This window comes from Myxine glutinosa, chromosome 1 (assembly GCF_964187855.1).
Source record: "Myxine glutinosa chromosome 1, kmMyxGlut1.1, whole genome shotgun sequence".
NCBI lineage: Eukaryota > Metazoa > Chordata > Myxini > Myxiniformes > Myxinidae > Myxine > Myxine glutinosa.
The window spans coordinates 140,964,794-140,979,636 of record NC_136261.1 but is presented as its reverse complement, the minus strand read 5'-3'; the positions used below and the strand labels follow the sequence as shown (position 1 = coordinate 140,979,636).

Sequence of the window (14,843 nt, the reverse complement as noted above, 5' to 3'; positions counted from 1 at the left end):
CCAATTTGCTTTCTAACCCCCCAATTTGGTTTCCCATATTACTTAACCCGTCTTTCAATCCCCCAATTTGGTTTTCCAACCCCATTTGTAGGGCTGCCTGCAGCTGCGCAATGAGGGCCTGCATATCCATCCCTCCCACTTGCGCAGCGGGCGCGGCCCTTGTCGCCATGTGCGAGGCGCCGCCACTTTGTGCGCCTGCAACCCCTACTGCTGCATCCTCATTCATTTCCTCCTCCATCTCTCCCAATTGTCCCACTTCTTCCCGGTGGTCCTGGATTGCCTCTAACTCCTCCTCATCTACCCCCACCGGCATCCGATCACCTTGGCTATCCATGGCAAGATTTAATTTGGTTTTCTAATAAAATTTCGGCCGCTCGTAATTTTGCCCAAATTTTGTCCAAAATATAAAAAATTTGGTTCGGGTCGAAATCCCACTCCCCAACACCAATTGTTGCGGATCTCGGACGTCGGCTCTCCCCTTATCAAGGGGGGGTTACTCCCCTTGTCCTTTTATCTGGCCGACGTGAGTCCTGGAAGTTACAACGTTCCTTCCGATCGGTATTAAATAGGGTTATTGGTCGACTTAGTCCTAATACCTAATTACTAACACCGACCGTGAAGCAAGGAAATAACTCCAGCCCGAACCACGGCGTGAGTGGACACGCCGAGCGAAGCGAGCCACGATTCGGGCCGTTAACAAGGGCCAGACCCGATTATGGCGGTTCCGATCGTGCCACATTTACCCAATGGAGAAAAGACGAGGACGATCGGATTAAGGAGAAACCAGAAAGAACAGGGCAATTTATTAACAATTTACAGAAAGAAGAGGAAATGAAAGAAATGTACAAGATAGAAAGAGGAAGAAGAAGCACACAGGGCAGCCTTAAACAGTCTTATCTTATTCCCTGGACAAACGGGCCCGTCTCACATACACACTCACACGGGGATTGTAGATGGTAGGGTCGAACAGGTTGATGGTCACCAGTGCGTCCAGGCTCCAGTCCGGCTCCGGTCCAGGCTCCGGTCCAGCGGATGAAACCCGGCAGGCAGCTCTTCAGTGTAACGCGAACGGACAATTATATCAATGGGGGAAGGCTGGTGTCCTGGCGGCGTACGTAATAGTTGCACACTCGCGCCAGACGCCCCCTCTCCAAGGTCCTGCTCTGAACTCCCAATGCCAGCGAGCCCTCTTTGATCAAGCGCATGTACCCACAAGTTCTTTGTAATGTGCGCTCTCCCAATACGTCCTGTCAACACCAATCTTTCACTCGAGTCCTCTCAAGGCGAGCTCTTCTCATCAGTCCTGTTAAATGAGCGCTGCTGCTCTGGTAAGTCCTGTGAAAGGGCTTTGCGTTCGCTTTTATAAGTCAACCAGCGATTGCTCCGCCAGCCCAAAAGCCACGCCTATCAGGCGATCTTACTTCAGCCCTGTTTGGCTGATCATCGCTTACCGGCCCCGCACTGATGGTGGGTTGACGTGGCCACACCTCCATTCTTGTGCTCCGCCCCCTTTTTCAGGGCCTCACCTCGTGGCTTATGGCGGTGTTGAGCAAGCTCATGGGCAGCGAAGGCTGCTGCTGCTGGCCGAGGAGTGTACCAAATTGGGAGGGCCATGGGGCACAGACAGGAGGGCGTGCTTAATGGCGTCGCTTGGAGAGGGAGGCTATCAAAATGGACGAATGGGGCCTACTCCTTATTTGATTGACACAACACAGATTCAACTATTTGAAACATGGCCTTATCTATACACATACTAATGAAATAACTGAAGTCCTATGGTGACCTACATGTTGCTTGTGGCCTATTTATGGGGTGCTACCTTTAACCTTTAATGATGTGATATTTACAAGAGTTTGGGTTCTCAAAACCGCAACAATATATATATATATATGTATAAGAAAGTTTTTGTTTGTTTGTTTGTTTGTCTGCACGCGCTAATCTCCTGAACGGTGAAAGATAGGAGGAAACCTCTGAAACAAAAAATGTAGGGACAGGCCCCAGGAAGGTTATAGGCTAGGTGGCGAGGCCAGTCGAGGCCGCTTCGGCCGGGCTGGGCCCATTTCGCAATAAATCTTCTTCTGCTTTCAAAATTCTCTTGAAGTACAACTTATGCACTTGATAGGAATATCTGACTGATTGCAACACATGCTTTCAAAATTCTCCCTCGTGGGGCCCGACAGAAGAAAGAACAAGGAATCGTTGAGCACTAATAACTGATACTGGGCTCGCGTCAGACCTATGTACAGAAGATTATATTCATTCAAAAAGAACCCAGGCAACGCCGGGTGCATTCAGCTAGTCTACTATATAAGAGAGCTATTGGTCTGTCTGTCTGTCTGAGTGTGTGTGTGTGTGTGTTGTGTCGCCATTTTTCTCAGAGATGGCTGAACGGATCTTTGTCAAACTTTCAGAGGTTCATCAGTGAGTGCCTGGGAGTGTTTTAGGCAAAAACAAAAATTCAGAAAAATAAAAGTTCGCTTTTTTGGGTTAAAAAAAAAACGCTCAATAGTGCCTAAACCTTTTTATTATTAATGACAGTTATATACAAGTACACATTAGCATAAATAAATACAAAACAATCACCAGACATTTGAACACAAATAAATCAAACAATTCCGTAAGTGTACGAAATTGGGAGTACGGCTTCTTCTTCTTCCTGATCGGCATCACACTTAACTCAGAAACGTCATGAACGGCACATTCACCAGCATATAGCATATATTCAACGAAAAGGTGATGAACCCCCTTCCACTCCCCCCACTCCCTTCCTTACCCCTCCCTCTCCTGCCTCCTCCCCCCTCCACCCCCTCCACCGCCCCAACCCCCCTGCCCCCCACCTGGGTACTTCTGCTAGTGTATTATAAATGGGGAATGCGTTTCTGACAGAAAAAAAAATTGAGTGGAAATTTTTCAAAGAGTATATTTAATTGAAATATTATTTCAATAAAATACTATACACTGGAATCTGGTCGTCTTCTTTTTTTCCTGGAATGCACAAGGCTGTGAGTCGCATCATTGGCTGAGGGTGTGGCAGTGCTGCTACTGGCAGTCTGCTCCCCTGTAGGTTGGAGCAGAAATTGGTAATTTGGACATGATGCTGGGGATAGCTCCCCTACTCTTCATGAAGGACACCGCGGAGGGATCTTTAATGTTTACCAACTAATCTGGTGGATGTGACGCCCAGTTTAACGTCCATCTGAGGGACGGCACACACATTGATTCATCACCTTGCCTGTGAAGCACTTGAATTTATAGAAAATAGCTGGGTTGTGTTTCGAACCAATGCTTGACAGCTTAGAGCGACTGTGCATACGCCTCGGCAATCCTGCCGTGGTGTGGGGATGCATGGTGTTGATTTATAATTAGTCAGACAGAGGCTCAGGGTTGTCTGCCTCTTCATCCATGTCTGACACCTCCATAAGAAGACATGCTTGCTTCTTGTTTTTGCTTCTTCTTGGTGTTGGAGTTTCTGTTAATGTTGTTCAAAAGGTTGATGTTGTTGATGCTGTAGGTACATCAGCTCAAGGCATTTCAACCTTCTGGAAAAAGCTTAATCGTCTTCTGGAGTGCTTTCTTATTTTTTTTCAGCAAGCACAGTTTTGCAGCCACTGAAAACATTTTCCAGTTAGGAAAGACTCGAACTCGTAGTTCACAATTCTCTCTTGAACTCGTAGTTCACTTGTCCCATTGCTTTACTCATTCTAATTCTCCCGTTATGTTAATCATTATTTTAATTCGATCTTAAATTCAATTTATTTTGCCTTCCTAACTCGGGGTTTTCCCCACTGAGAACACTGCCGAACCCAGCTGCAGTCACCAGGCCCACGACTACTGCTTCGGGAACCTTAACAGCAATCCCGCAGCCGAACCTGCCCGAAAATCAATGTTGGCATTTGCACAGACACCTGCATGGCCGCCATTTTGGATTTTCAAAATGACCGCCATAAAATACAAAATTTGCGCTATCTCGGCTTCTAGTCAACCTAGAATCTTATTTAAATATGCTAATCCTATGTTTTCTGGGTCAAGAAAACCATTGGTGGGATCATTAGACTTCCAATCCTAACACTTACTTCACTTTTAGGACTTTCCAGATGTTAGTGATACAAAAAATATTCCGCATATTCAGCATATTCCTGAATGGTATAGACCTAGTAGATCCTGTGTATAGGACTTATAGTTCAATCTGATACTAACAAGGCTGCTTTCTTGCTTTATAAACCCATACCTATAACGTCAAAGGACTTGCAATATCATGTATTATGTAATACAGTTATATCACAAATATAAAGACAATGGTTTTCAATTACCTTTGTTTGTTGCTTTTCTATAATCCTGAGCACTATTTTGAGGCCTTTATTGGATTCCTCGACCCAGAAAACATAGGATTAGCATATTTAATTAAGTCTCTAGGTTGACTAGAAGCCGAGATAGCGCAAAATATGTATTTTATGGCGGCCATTTTCAAAATCCGAAATGGCGGCCATGCAGGTTTCTGTGCAAATGCCAACATTGATTTTCGGATTCTCCATGCTCTGATGATTCCAAAAATGTACAGGTTTGCTAATCTCCCAAAATTTTGAACGAAATTATATTTGTTAACATAGTGAACCTGACTAATACATCAACTGAAGTCTCCACAAAGCAGCCAAGATCCTCCAGCGAGATTATCTCCACATGAAGCAGGCTTTCAAATGCTCCTTCTCAACCTCATGTGAAATGAATCCATCCCATCCACGATGAAATCATTCCTGCACATGCTTCTTGATGGACCAGGTATCGATCAGCCACCTCCTGGATCTGAGAAGTCCAATGTTTTAATTGGGCAGCAGATCATCTTCAACTCTGTTGGACGCAGATCTAAGAAACCTAAGAGTGTTCCACGTCACATCAGGGATAGGGAAACACCAGATTCACTGTATATGGCTTTGAAAGTACATCTTCAAACTGGCCATGAATCTCTAAACAATGATCTGCATCAAAGAGGACTGTGCATCTCGTGCGACCGTTTGAGAGTGCTGAGTACAGACATCACGAATTCAGTCATTGCTCACTGGGAGCAGGTTGGTGTGGTGGTGCCTCCTCAGGCTGTCAAGTAAAAGTAAAGCACCTTTTCACCAAAGGCGGTTTTGACAACAGTGATCACAACCAATCCTCTGCGACAGAAAAATCAGCCCTCCATGGAACATGCATCAGCATCCAACAGCACTTCTCTTCAGAAACACAACAAGTTGAGAATCTCCACGACATCCTCAATCCATGCTGAAATGGGGCCGAAGACTGTCAGGACTTTGCCATCTATCGACACGACCATGGATATGGATGTCTCGCTGCCGAACGATGAAGTGTTGCACGTTCCTGCCCTAAGGACCATTAGTCATCCTTTTCCAGCTTCACGCTCTTTCACGAGCATCATTGAAGAAGAGTTAGATAGTTAGACAGAGGACTTAGCTGAATGTTAGAAAGTTAGATAGTTAGAAAGATGTTAGAACGTTAGATAGAGGACTCAGCTGAACGAAATAATGTCATGAATATGCTTACACTGTTACTACATTGTGTGATTGTATATTTGATTTGGCTCGTTATTGGTCCAGTATACTATGTCCCTATTGTACTATTTAAATATACCATGATAACAATCTTATTACCTCAAATTACCTGACCAAACATAGTGTTCTGTATGTGAAAACCAATAAATAATGTTATGAAACCAATAAATATTGTTATAATTTAATTATTTTTTTCCCCAATTTGACCGTTAAATGCACCCAAAATGCAGAAGTGATGCCATAAATGAGTTAGGTGACCTCAAATTAGCTGGGAAACATGTATCATAATCGTTTCTATGAAAAATACTTCCTGGACTGTGGGCTGGCCATGTTTTCCAAGATGGCTGACAGTGGCCATCTTGGATTTTAAGATACAACTTTTGTCTTTGGATAATTTTGTTCCTAGGGCACTAAAGGTGGGTTTTCACGGGACTCGCGAAGGATGCGAATGTCGAAAAAATGGCAAAGTCCAACATTCGTATGTTAGGCTCCAAAAGTTCGCCAAACATGCGCGGGGGTTCGGAAGCGTCGTCAATTGTTCGCAGGAGTCGTTTTTTGTTCGGCGGGTATTTCAAAAAAGTTTGAAATTTATAGCGAACGTTTCCAGCATCCCGGGTCGTGATTTGCTCTCAAAAATGTCTAAAAAGCTTCGTCATATGCGCACGACCTACTCACGACGTGCGTGATGTTCACAAAATCTTCGTTAAACCCCAAACAGATTCCGACTGTTTGGATAATGTCTCGCGCATGTCTCGCGAAAGCAGCGAAGTTCGTCCGATCATTTCTCGACCTATTCACGAACTGTTCGCGTCCGTCTTCGTGCGAAGTTCTCATGAACGTTTGGCGCACGTGTCTGGTGGCAAATCCGCATTACTGACCTATGGGCAAGAACTGCTGGCAATACATTTCAAGGCATTTATATACTGCCCAAGTGTCGGTCGGATCGCCGGTAGCAAGATAATCGCGCGACATATGTACAAATTTCGCATGAATGTCGCACGACGTTCATTATTCGCGAAATATGCGCAAAACGTTCGCATGTGTCGCGAAATGTCCGCACGAATGTTGCCCGAGATTCGTCCAACATTCGTGTTGTTCGCATTTTAGTGGCGTGTTCTTCGTGTATGTGGACTGGCCATAGTTCAGCAACGCTACACACGACATTCGCCCATACGTTGTGAGAACTACGCACAAACTGCGCAAGAATGGTTTACGGCTCCATTGTCGCGACACATTCGGAGAAAAACTTCTCCGAATGTTGGACTTTGCCATTTTTTCGACATTCGCATCCTTCGCGAGTCCCGTGAAAACCCCCCTTAAGGAACTTTTATGCCAATGGTGACCTTTGCATCATGATTTGAAGTCAACACCATATTTTTAGCACTTAACATGTCCAGTAAATACCCAGTTTTCATTCATGCACTCCCTTGCAGATCCCTTTATATGCATGCAAAGTTTCGGACAACTACGTTTCATAGTTTTGGAGTTATGGAGGACACACACACACACACACACACACACACACACGGGCTCTTTTATTAGTCCCCTTCTGGTGTACGCCGGAGGGGACTATAGGTTTGCACGCCGTCCCTCCGTCTGTCAGTCCGTCAGTCCGTCAGTCTGTCAGTCTGTCAGTCCGTCACGCAAAGAACAGTTTTCCGGACTTTTTTTCTCAACGCTTAATGCTAATGATTTCAAACTTGGTACATGGTTTCCTCATGATAAGTTACAGATCGAGTTCGAACTTCACGACGTTTCGATCATTTTTGACAAAGTTATGGCACTTTGAACTTTGGTAATTCTGATAATTCTGATGCTCCTTAAGTCAGTGCCATTTTAAGTTTTAATTTCCTTTAAAAACCAATTTCTCTGCAATAATTGGACCGATTGAGATAAAATTTTCAACGTAGGGGGGGCTCGGTCTGTATAATATTTTAATGGTAATTATGACGTCACAGGTCACGTGGTTCGGCCGCCATATTGTTTTTCGTGAAAACACGAAAACCCCTTTTTCTCTGCAACAGCTGAACAGATCGAGGCCAAACTTTGCAGGCAGAATCGCATACCCATGACGAACAAAAAAGTCAGCGAGCATGACGTCATACATCACATGGTTTCAGAGTTATGACGTTTTTAAGCATGAACCTTTGAAACCGAGCCCCTCCCTCATTTTTGATCCAAAAGAGGGGAAACTTCACAGATCTGTTCAGCATGTCAGTCTACTAAAATGTCCTTTTGGAATTTGCGATAAGGCACGTGGTTTGGCAGATGTCCTTAATTAAACGAAAATATTTTAAAAATGGATATCTCTTGAATCACTAGTACCTCAGACCGTGAGTTGGTAATTCTATAATTCACACAGTGCAATACGTGCAGGCTGCTCCACGGAGCGACCTTGCGGGCTTATCAACGAGGCGAGGCGTGACACACATGTGTCTCAGCATACCTCAGATCAAGTTTGAAAACCAGCATCAACCGTGCATAAATTTGCATATTCGATCATTTTTGACAAAGTTATGGCACTTTGAACTTTGGTAGGGGACATGTATTGCAGCGCAATACTCAGAATGCTTGTTATTATAGATTCATGACATTTTTATTGTCTGATATTTTACTGTTGGTTCAGGTGACATCCAAATAGTCTTTGCTACCATGGCAACAAATGTCTTAAAGGTCTAGCTGTGGCTATTTCAATTCGTTATCAGACAATTTGTAAATATGATGCCTGCACAATCACTTTTGCAACTCACTATCTACAAAGCAACCTTGGGCCTTCCTTTTTTGACATAATGGGCTTCAACTGCTTGACAGCCATTTTACGATAAAATCTAACTTTTGATGTTAATGTTTGTTAGCACAGAAATTATGAAGTTTTATATACCACAATATTACTTTGTTATGGCTATATTTCTGATGTGTGTTCATTTTGACAACAAAACATCAAATCATCTGAATTTTTAGATAGAGTGAGGATAGAAATTGCAGAGCGTAAATCTTCACTGGTGGCCATTAAATATTTTGTGGTACATTTTGTAAAGAGTAGGCCATTGTGTATCCTGCCATAACCTGCACCAGTGAAGTGTATTTGCCCAGGAAAACACCAACATGGTGCCACAACAATCTTTAAGGTTAAGGGGCATACAGATAAGATGTTAATGGTGTACACAATAGCTGCTTCCTTTTTGGGGGGGTTTTATTCTTTCACTTTACAAAACAAAACCACCTTAAGTCTTTCACTTTACAGTTAACCCTCAATAATTTTCACCTTTTAAATTAACCATGGAAGCATAATTCCGTTTCGATGTAAGATGATGTCCATCCACGTTAAGAGTAAAAGCGGAGGAGATTATAGTGAAATCGTGTACCTGGTGTGCTTTGCCTTTGACCTCCCGGAAGAGAATCAGGAAATGTGAAATTGTGATTTGGGGTCAAGCACAAGATGGCCTATTCTTCTCACACGATATGAGCACAGGTTGACAAAAAGACTGAAATCTACTTTGTAGGCAGAATATTGAAGTAAAATATGGATAATGTTATAGGACTTTAAAGGGCCTGATGTAGAAAGAAAATCCACTTTTAGGTGTTTTCAAGCATTTAGTATTTTTACTTATTAATTTTTTTAGACAACAAATTTTAGACAACTTAAATCTTTTTGTGAATTTTAATGCATCAGAAAAACAGATAACACAAAAATACCCAGCCATCTTTATTTGTATATTAAAGTTAGGAAATCATATTGATTCACTAAGATTCGTGATTGATTGTGATGGCTGTACGAGCCGCACATGTACATTTCAAACAGTAGGCGTACTGTGTTGAAACAGTCTTTGTTACGAATTGGTCATCAAACACCATCTTACGGATTCCTGCTATTGCAGGAGGGAATTGGATATCGCCATTTACAGCTGAAGGTATACTGTGCGTACAGCGTGTGATTAACAGCAGCATCGCATGAAAAAGGTCAGATACATTCACAAAGGAATGGCTGAGACATCTACCCTGAAGATGCACCCAGACTTATTACATAGCATCACTGAATGACAGGGACATCTGTTGCATCGAATCTCACAAGGTATGAACAAAGTATAACATTAAAAGCCAGTGTTCCACAACGTGCATCATCATCGGTTACATCTGTGAATGAATCCAAAACATTTACACAGTTAATTTACCTTATTTAAAAAAAAAAAAACTTTTTATCCTGTGTAATTGTTTTCTTCAGACAATACACTCTGTCTTTAAGCATGTGTTGTGTGTGTTATGTGTTGCGGTACATTTATCTTTATGTAAAAGCAACTTTATACAAGTGCAATACAGCAATATTCATTATACACATCCAAGAAAATATTTGGTATTTATTATCCATATGATGTTACGCGCTTGGGAGAATTGGGAGAAGAAAGTGTTGATTTTCACAATAGATGGTTGCATTTTCTTGCGTGAGAAATTTCATGCCACATAAGTCTTTAATTTCTACTCTTCCTACCACGTGGCTCCCAGCCAATACTTGCAGATGGCTTAGTGTTTCCCAAGTGAGTTTCCAGCATTTCACCCTCTATCTAATATGTCCAATCTTCTTGTATTGACAAAGAAGTAAGTGCTTGAAGGTTTTCTTGAAGGTGGCGTTGCAAAGAGCGTAGCAGGCAGGGTTGATGGTACTGTTTATGTAGCACAGCCAGTAACCGATTCTCCACATTGTGTCTGGAATGCACTTGGAGCAAAAAATGTTGATGAGAACCATGACGTTGTAAGGCGTCCAGGTGATGATGAACACGAGGAGGATGGCAAAAATGGTGCGCGTCACCTTCTTCTCTCGAGCCGCCACCTTGCGGCGTTTCTGCACCTGATTCCGAGCGATGTTCGCAAACTTCCTGGCCACGCTGTTCGGCTTATCCTGCTGTGGTGTCTGGCTTTGATAATCGGGCACCACCTCAACAGCAGTGATGCATCCATCTCGGCAGTCCACCTTTGTGACAATTTTCACCTTTGACTGTTTTGTCAGAGAAAACTGTTGCCGGTTGCTACCGTCAGCATTACCAACACGGTTCTTGCATTCATTGCTATCTGCCTGACCTTCAGTAGTTTGGTCCTCTTTGGGGTTGGATGCCATGAGGCTGAGTGATGTAGATTCATTGGAAATTTTTTCTTCTCTTTGACCTTTCACCTTCACATTATCTTTGCATTCAACGTCCCCATTTTTGAGTGAAACGACTTTGGGTATCTTTGGCACCCCGCTCGAGCTGGCGCAACCACGTCTCAACAATCTCCACTTACTTAAGAAACCGTTGTGGAAGGTTGTCTCTCGGCATTTCTCCTTATTTCGACGTCTGATGCGGCTGCGGCTTGCCAAGGAGATGTGCACGTACAGGACCGTCATTATGACTACAGGCAGGTAGAATGCGGCAATGGCCGTTCCGAAAGTGACGAAAGGGTTCGACAGGAACTGGATGTGGCATTGGTCTTCAAGCACCGTCCTCTTGCCAACAATAAACTGCCAGAATAGGATAGCCGGTGCCCAAAGGATGAACGACAATATCCAAGCCGCGGCGATCATCAATCCTGCTGTCTTGGTGGTTCTCCTTGCTGGGTACGAGAGCGGCTTGGTAACGCAGAAGTATCGGTCAAAGCTGATGATGAGCAAATTCATGACTGATGCGTTGCTTACCACGTAATCTAAAGCCAGCCATAAATCACACACAACGGCTCCCAAGGTCCAAGAACGTTTGATAATGTAGACCGTGTAAAGATTCATGGAGAAAACACCGATAAAAAAAGTCAGCACAAGCCAGACTGAACAGGAAGTAGTTATTCACAGTCTTAAGCTGTCGGTTCACATGAATGGACAGCATTACCAAAATGTTGCCTACAACTGTGACCAGGCTTAGGGATCCTGCCACGGTGGAAATGAGCACAATCTCTACTGTTCTGTACACATCCTGGCCTTCGTTACCAGTGCTTCCGTTGGATATATTGAAATTTGCAGCACCTTGGACTTCGGCAATCTCCATCACAAGTTGTTGGCCTGCAGGATTCTGATGTGATGCACTACATCCTGCCGGAAACAACAATAACATGGATTTCAGACAAACAACTTGCAGAAAAAGTTATACTCCTTATAACAACATAGATCAAGAGTTCTATTAGTTAAACATGTCGGGAACTGTTTAATAAGTATTTGTCATTTTCTTGATGTTTCAAAATCCATATAAAGCAATATTTTCACGACATTTGACTACAACCTATTTCAAATGTTGTGAGAATGCATTTTTTAGATGGGAGCTACCTTAAAAGGTAGGTGCGGCTCAGAGGGGTGTATTGCTATCAACTACTTTTTAATTTTCTCAGAAGAAACTCATATCTGCTGCTTATTGGATTGAATTACCACTACCATATTACATGGTAGTGTCTGGAGGGTGTTTAGTGACATCAGCAATTTGCACACACACACACACACACACACACACACACACACACGACCCCGTGTCCATAGCGGAGTATAAACGGAGGACAAAGGTACTGTACGTCCATTTACAATCGGTGAAGTAGAAAATTAGTGCTATTGTGTTTTGTGGTTTTTTCTTTGTTTTAAAAAAAAACAAATTTTTTTTTTGTGTGTACAACATCGAGGCTCGTGTAGTGGGGTACCATAGTGAAAATGTCGTTACACGGTGGACAAAAGCACAATTTTTTCACCAAAGCATCTCCATGGTATACCTTCTAGAAAAAAAGTAAGCTCCAAAAAAAATGATGATGGGAAGTGTAATATCTGACGTCATTATGACGTCATCAGCTAATTATTATGTAATCATATATTTAAAAAAATCAATGACTTTGAACTAAGGTGTTAAGTGCATTTTAACATCAAAATATATGTTTCCGAGGTCAAGGAATTCACTGCAATTGTCATTTTTCTTCTTAGACAATGTTTAAAAGATCATTCTGATGTCATCCAGTAAAAAAAAAAACTGTGAGATTCGTCTGCACACAAATTCGTTTGATTAGTTAACATCCACATATCGAGAGTTCATAATAATCTTCCCGTTGAATGAATGAATGAATGATCGTTTTAAGGCCATTTTCCCCGCTAGAGCAGGAGTTAGCCTTGCGGGCCCCATGACAATCATGGTCCCCTGTTTGAGGCAATGTTTTTATGGCTGGATGCCCTTCCTGACGCCAACCCTTGGTCACGCTCTTAGGATGCGCAGGGATACGATGTACCTATTCTAAATCGGGGTACACACAGTGATCATTCATCCTAGCAAGCTGGTACTCAATTTGCCGACCTCGGAAGGATGACAGGCTGAGTCAACCCCCCTGGCGTTAATTCAGCGATCGACCGGGATTCGAACCCAGGATCCTAGGATCCCAAGCCGGCACCCTAACCGCTAAGCCAACACCAGGCTCCGTCTGGCACCACCGTTGAGTTACAGAATTTAAAACACCACGAGAGCATTTTTTTTCAGTAATTTAGACTGAGCTATTATTAGTTACACTTCATCATTATGTCGTTAGCTGGTTTAATAAAAGGGTAAATGACACAAAATTATATATGTTGCATCAAATGTATATGCATATACATTATACAAATACTCGTGATTCTGTCCCATTTTGTAGCAGTGATTCCTTGAGATGCGAAAGAATATTAGCATATCGGCCTACATGTTGTTTCTTCTATCATTATTTTTATTACCTTGTTAAAAACACACAGTGACAGCTCCCCCTTCCTCACGCAAGTAATTCATTCTTCAAAATAAAAACATACAGAACTGGGATAAGTGTGATAGCTATAGTGTCGGTGCCTTCATTGGTGTCTTGAAGAGCGGGAGCGAATTCTTCTTGATTGGTGCATGAATGGATTTTGTTTTATCGATGAAGACTTCCCGTCTGAATGTTTGGTACTGCTCAGAACCTAATGCCTCGATACTCTGAACTGTCGCCACAAGTGATTCATCGGCACAGTCACGAGAGTGCAAGACCACCAAGTCAGAATGATCATCAAGGAAAGGATTACCGTATTCACTGATCGTCTGGATGAGGCTGTTAGTTTGATTTTGAAAGGCTGCTTGCACTGATTGACCTTCTTCATGATGTTGGTACTTTACTTCAGGGTCCTCTTCAGGTAGGTCGTCACTTTCAAATTGTGTCAGCAGCCTGGCTTGCTCTGGACCAGCTATCATCCAGCGTCGGAAGGCATCTGGATTTTCGGTTAGGCCCACAGCTCCACCCTTGCCTTTTACTTTGGCATTCTCTTGTTCGTGGACTTGATCGATGGGAAGCGCGGAAAACCTCTTTTGTGTTTTGTTCACAACCCAGTGCTTCTGGAAGTCCTTTGTTAGAGCGGCTGGCAAGGATTGCATGTCTTGGAGGTGGACGGAAACCCAACGGCAGTAGTTGTAGTGGTCCAGTGCAAAAAATAGAAACATGAGACTTTGAAGAGACTCAACATAGAGAAGAAAGTCTTTCTCTCTGTGCGCACAAATGAATATCATGATCAAGATCTCTGTTCGCAGCACTATGTCCCAGTACTGGAAAGTCGGACTTTTCTTTGCCATAGCCAGTCTCCAGGCCTCAAATGTCTCACTGACACTGGACACAGCAGCTTGCTCATATGCTTCTTGTTGTAACCGTGATAGAGCTGAGGCAGTCACTTGGTGGGCATGTCGTGTCCGTGTCACATGAGCGGCATTGATGAAAGAGTTAGCTGTACCAGATGTTGCTACACCTGAATCAGTTAGAGCTACAGTCCAGCCACTCTGATCTAGGAAATCTCCCAGTGCATTCCACAAGGCCTTCTCCAAATGGAACCCGCCAAACATGATCAGGAATTCATTTTCACTGTGAGTTGCAGGCCAGGTCCATTGAATATACTTGCAGTTCGCAAAAATTGGACAGTCACAAGTGAGTACTGGAATCTGGCCAGGGTTGAGGAACTCTGTGATGGACTTCAATATGTTCATGGCGTGCTTGATCATGGCTGGTGAGTCTGCCTTCTCTTGAAATAGTGGTAGAAGAGCAATCAAGGCAGGGGGATTGAGCAGAGGTGATTGCTGAGATGCATGATAGGCAGCCCATGAGATAGTGTCTCCCTTCTCACTTGCATTCCCGTCGAGAAGCTTGGAAGCATGCTGAAGCCATTTCTCCTCCTTTTCTTTTGCTTCTTCAAGCCTCCCATTTACAGGTGTCATGATGACCTGTGGTACACTGGTATTTGATGCTTTCAGATGTACTGATTGAATTATGCTAAACGAATCTAGAAGGTGAGGTTTCTCATTTGGATTTGCAGGAAGAAAGCAA

General features: G+C 43.2%; 1 protein-coding gene across 1 annotated transcript in view; it reads right to left on the bottom strand.

Annotated features, from left to right (window-relative positions):
• Positions 1–9,948: 9,948 nt before the first annotated feature.
• CHRM4 (cholinergic receptor muscarinic 4) overlaps positions 9,949–14,843 on the bottom strand; it is a 188,535-nt gene continuing 183,640 nt past the window's right edge. Inside the window, 2 exon segments of the mRNA XM_078770942.1 lie at positions 9,949–11,322; positions 11,324–11,601. Coding sequence (XP_078627068.1) covers positions 10,105–11,322; positions 11,324–11,557 — 1,452 coding nt within the window. The 5' untranslated portion in view covers positions 11,558–11,601 and the 3' untranslated portion in view covers positions 9,949–10,104.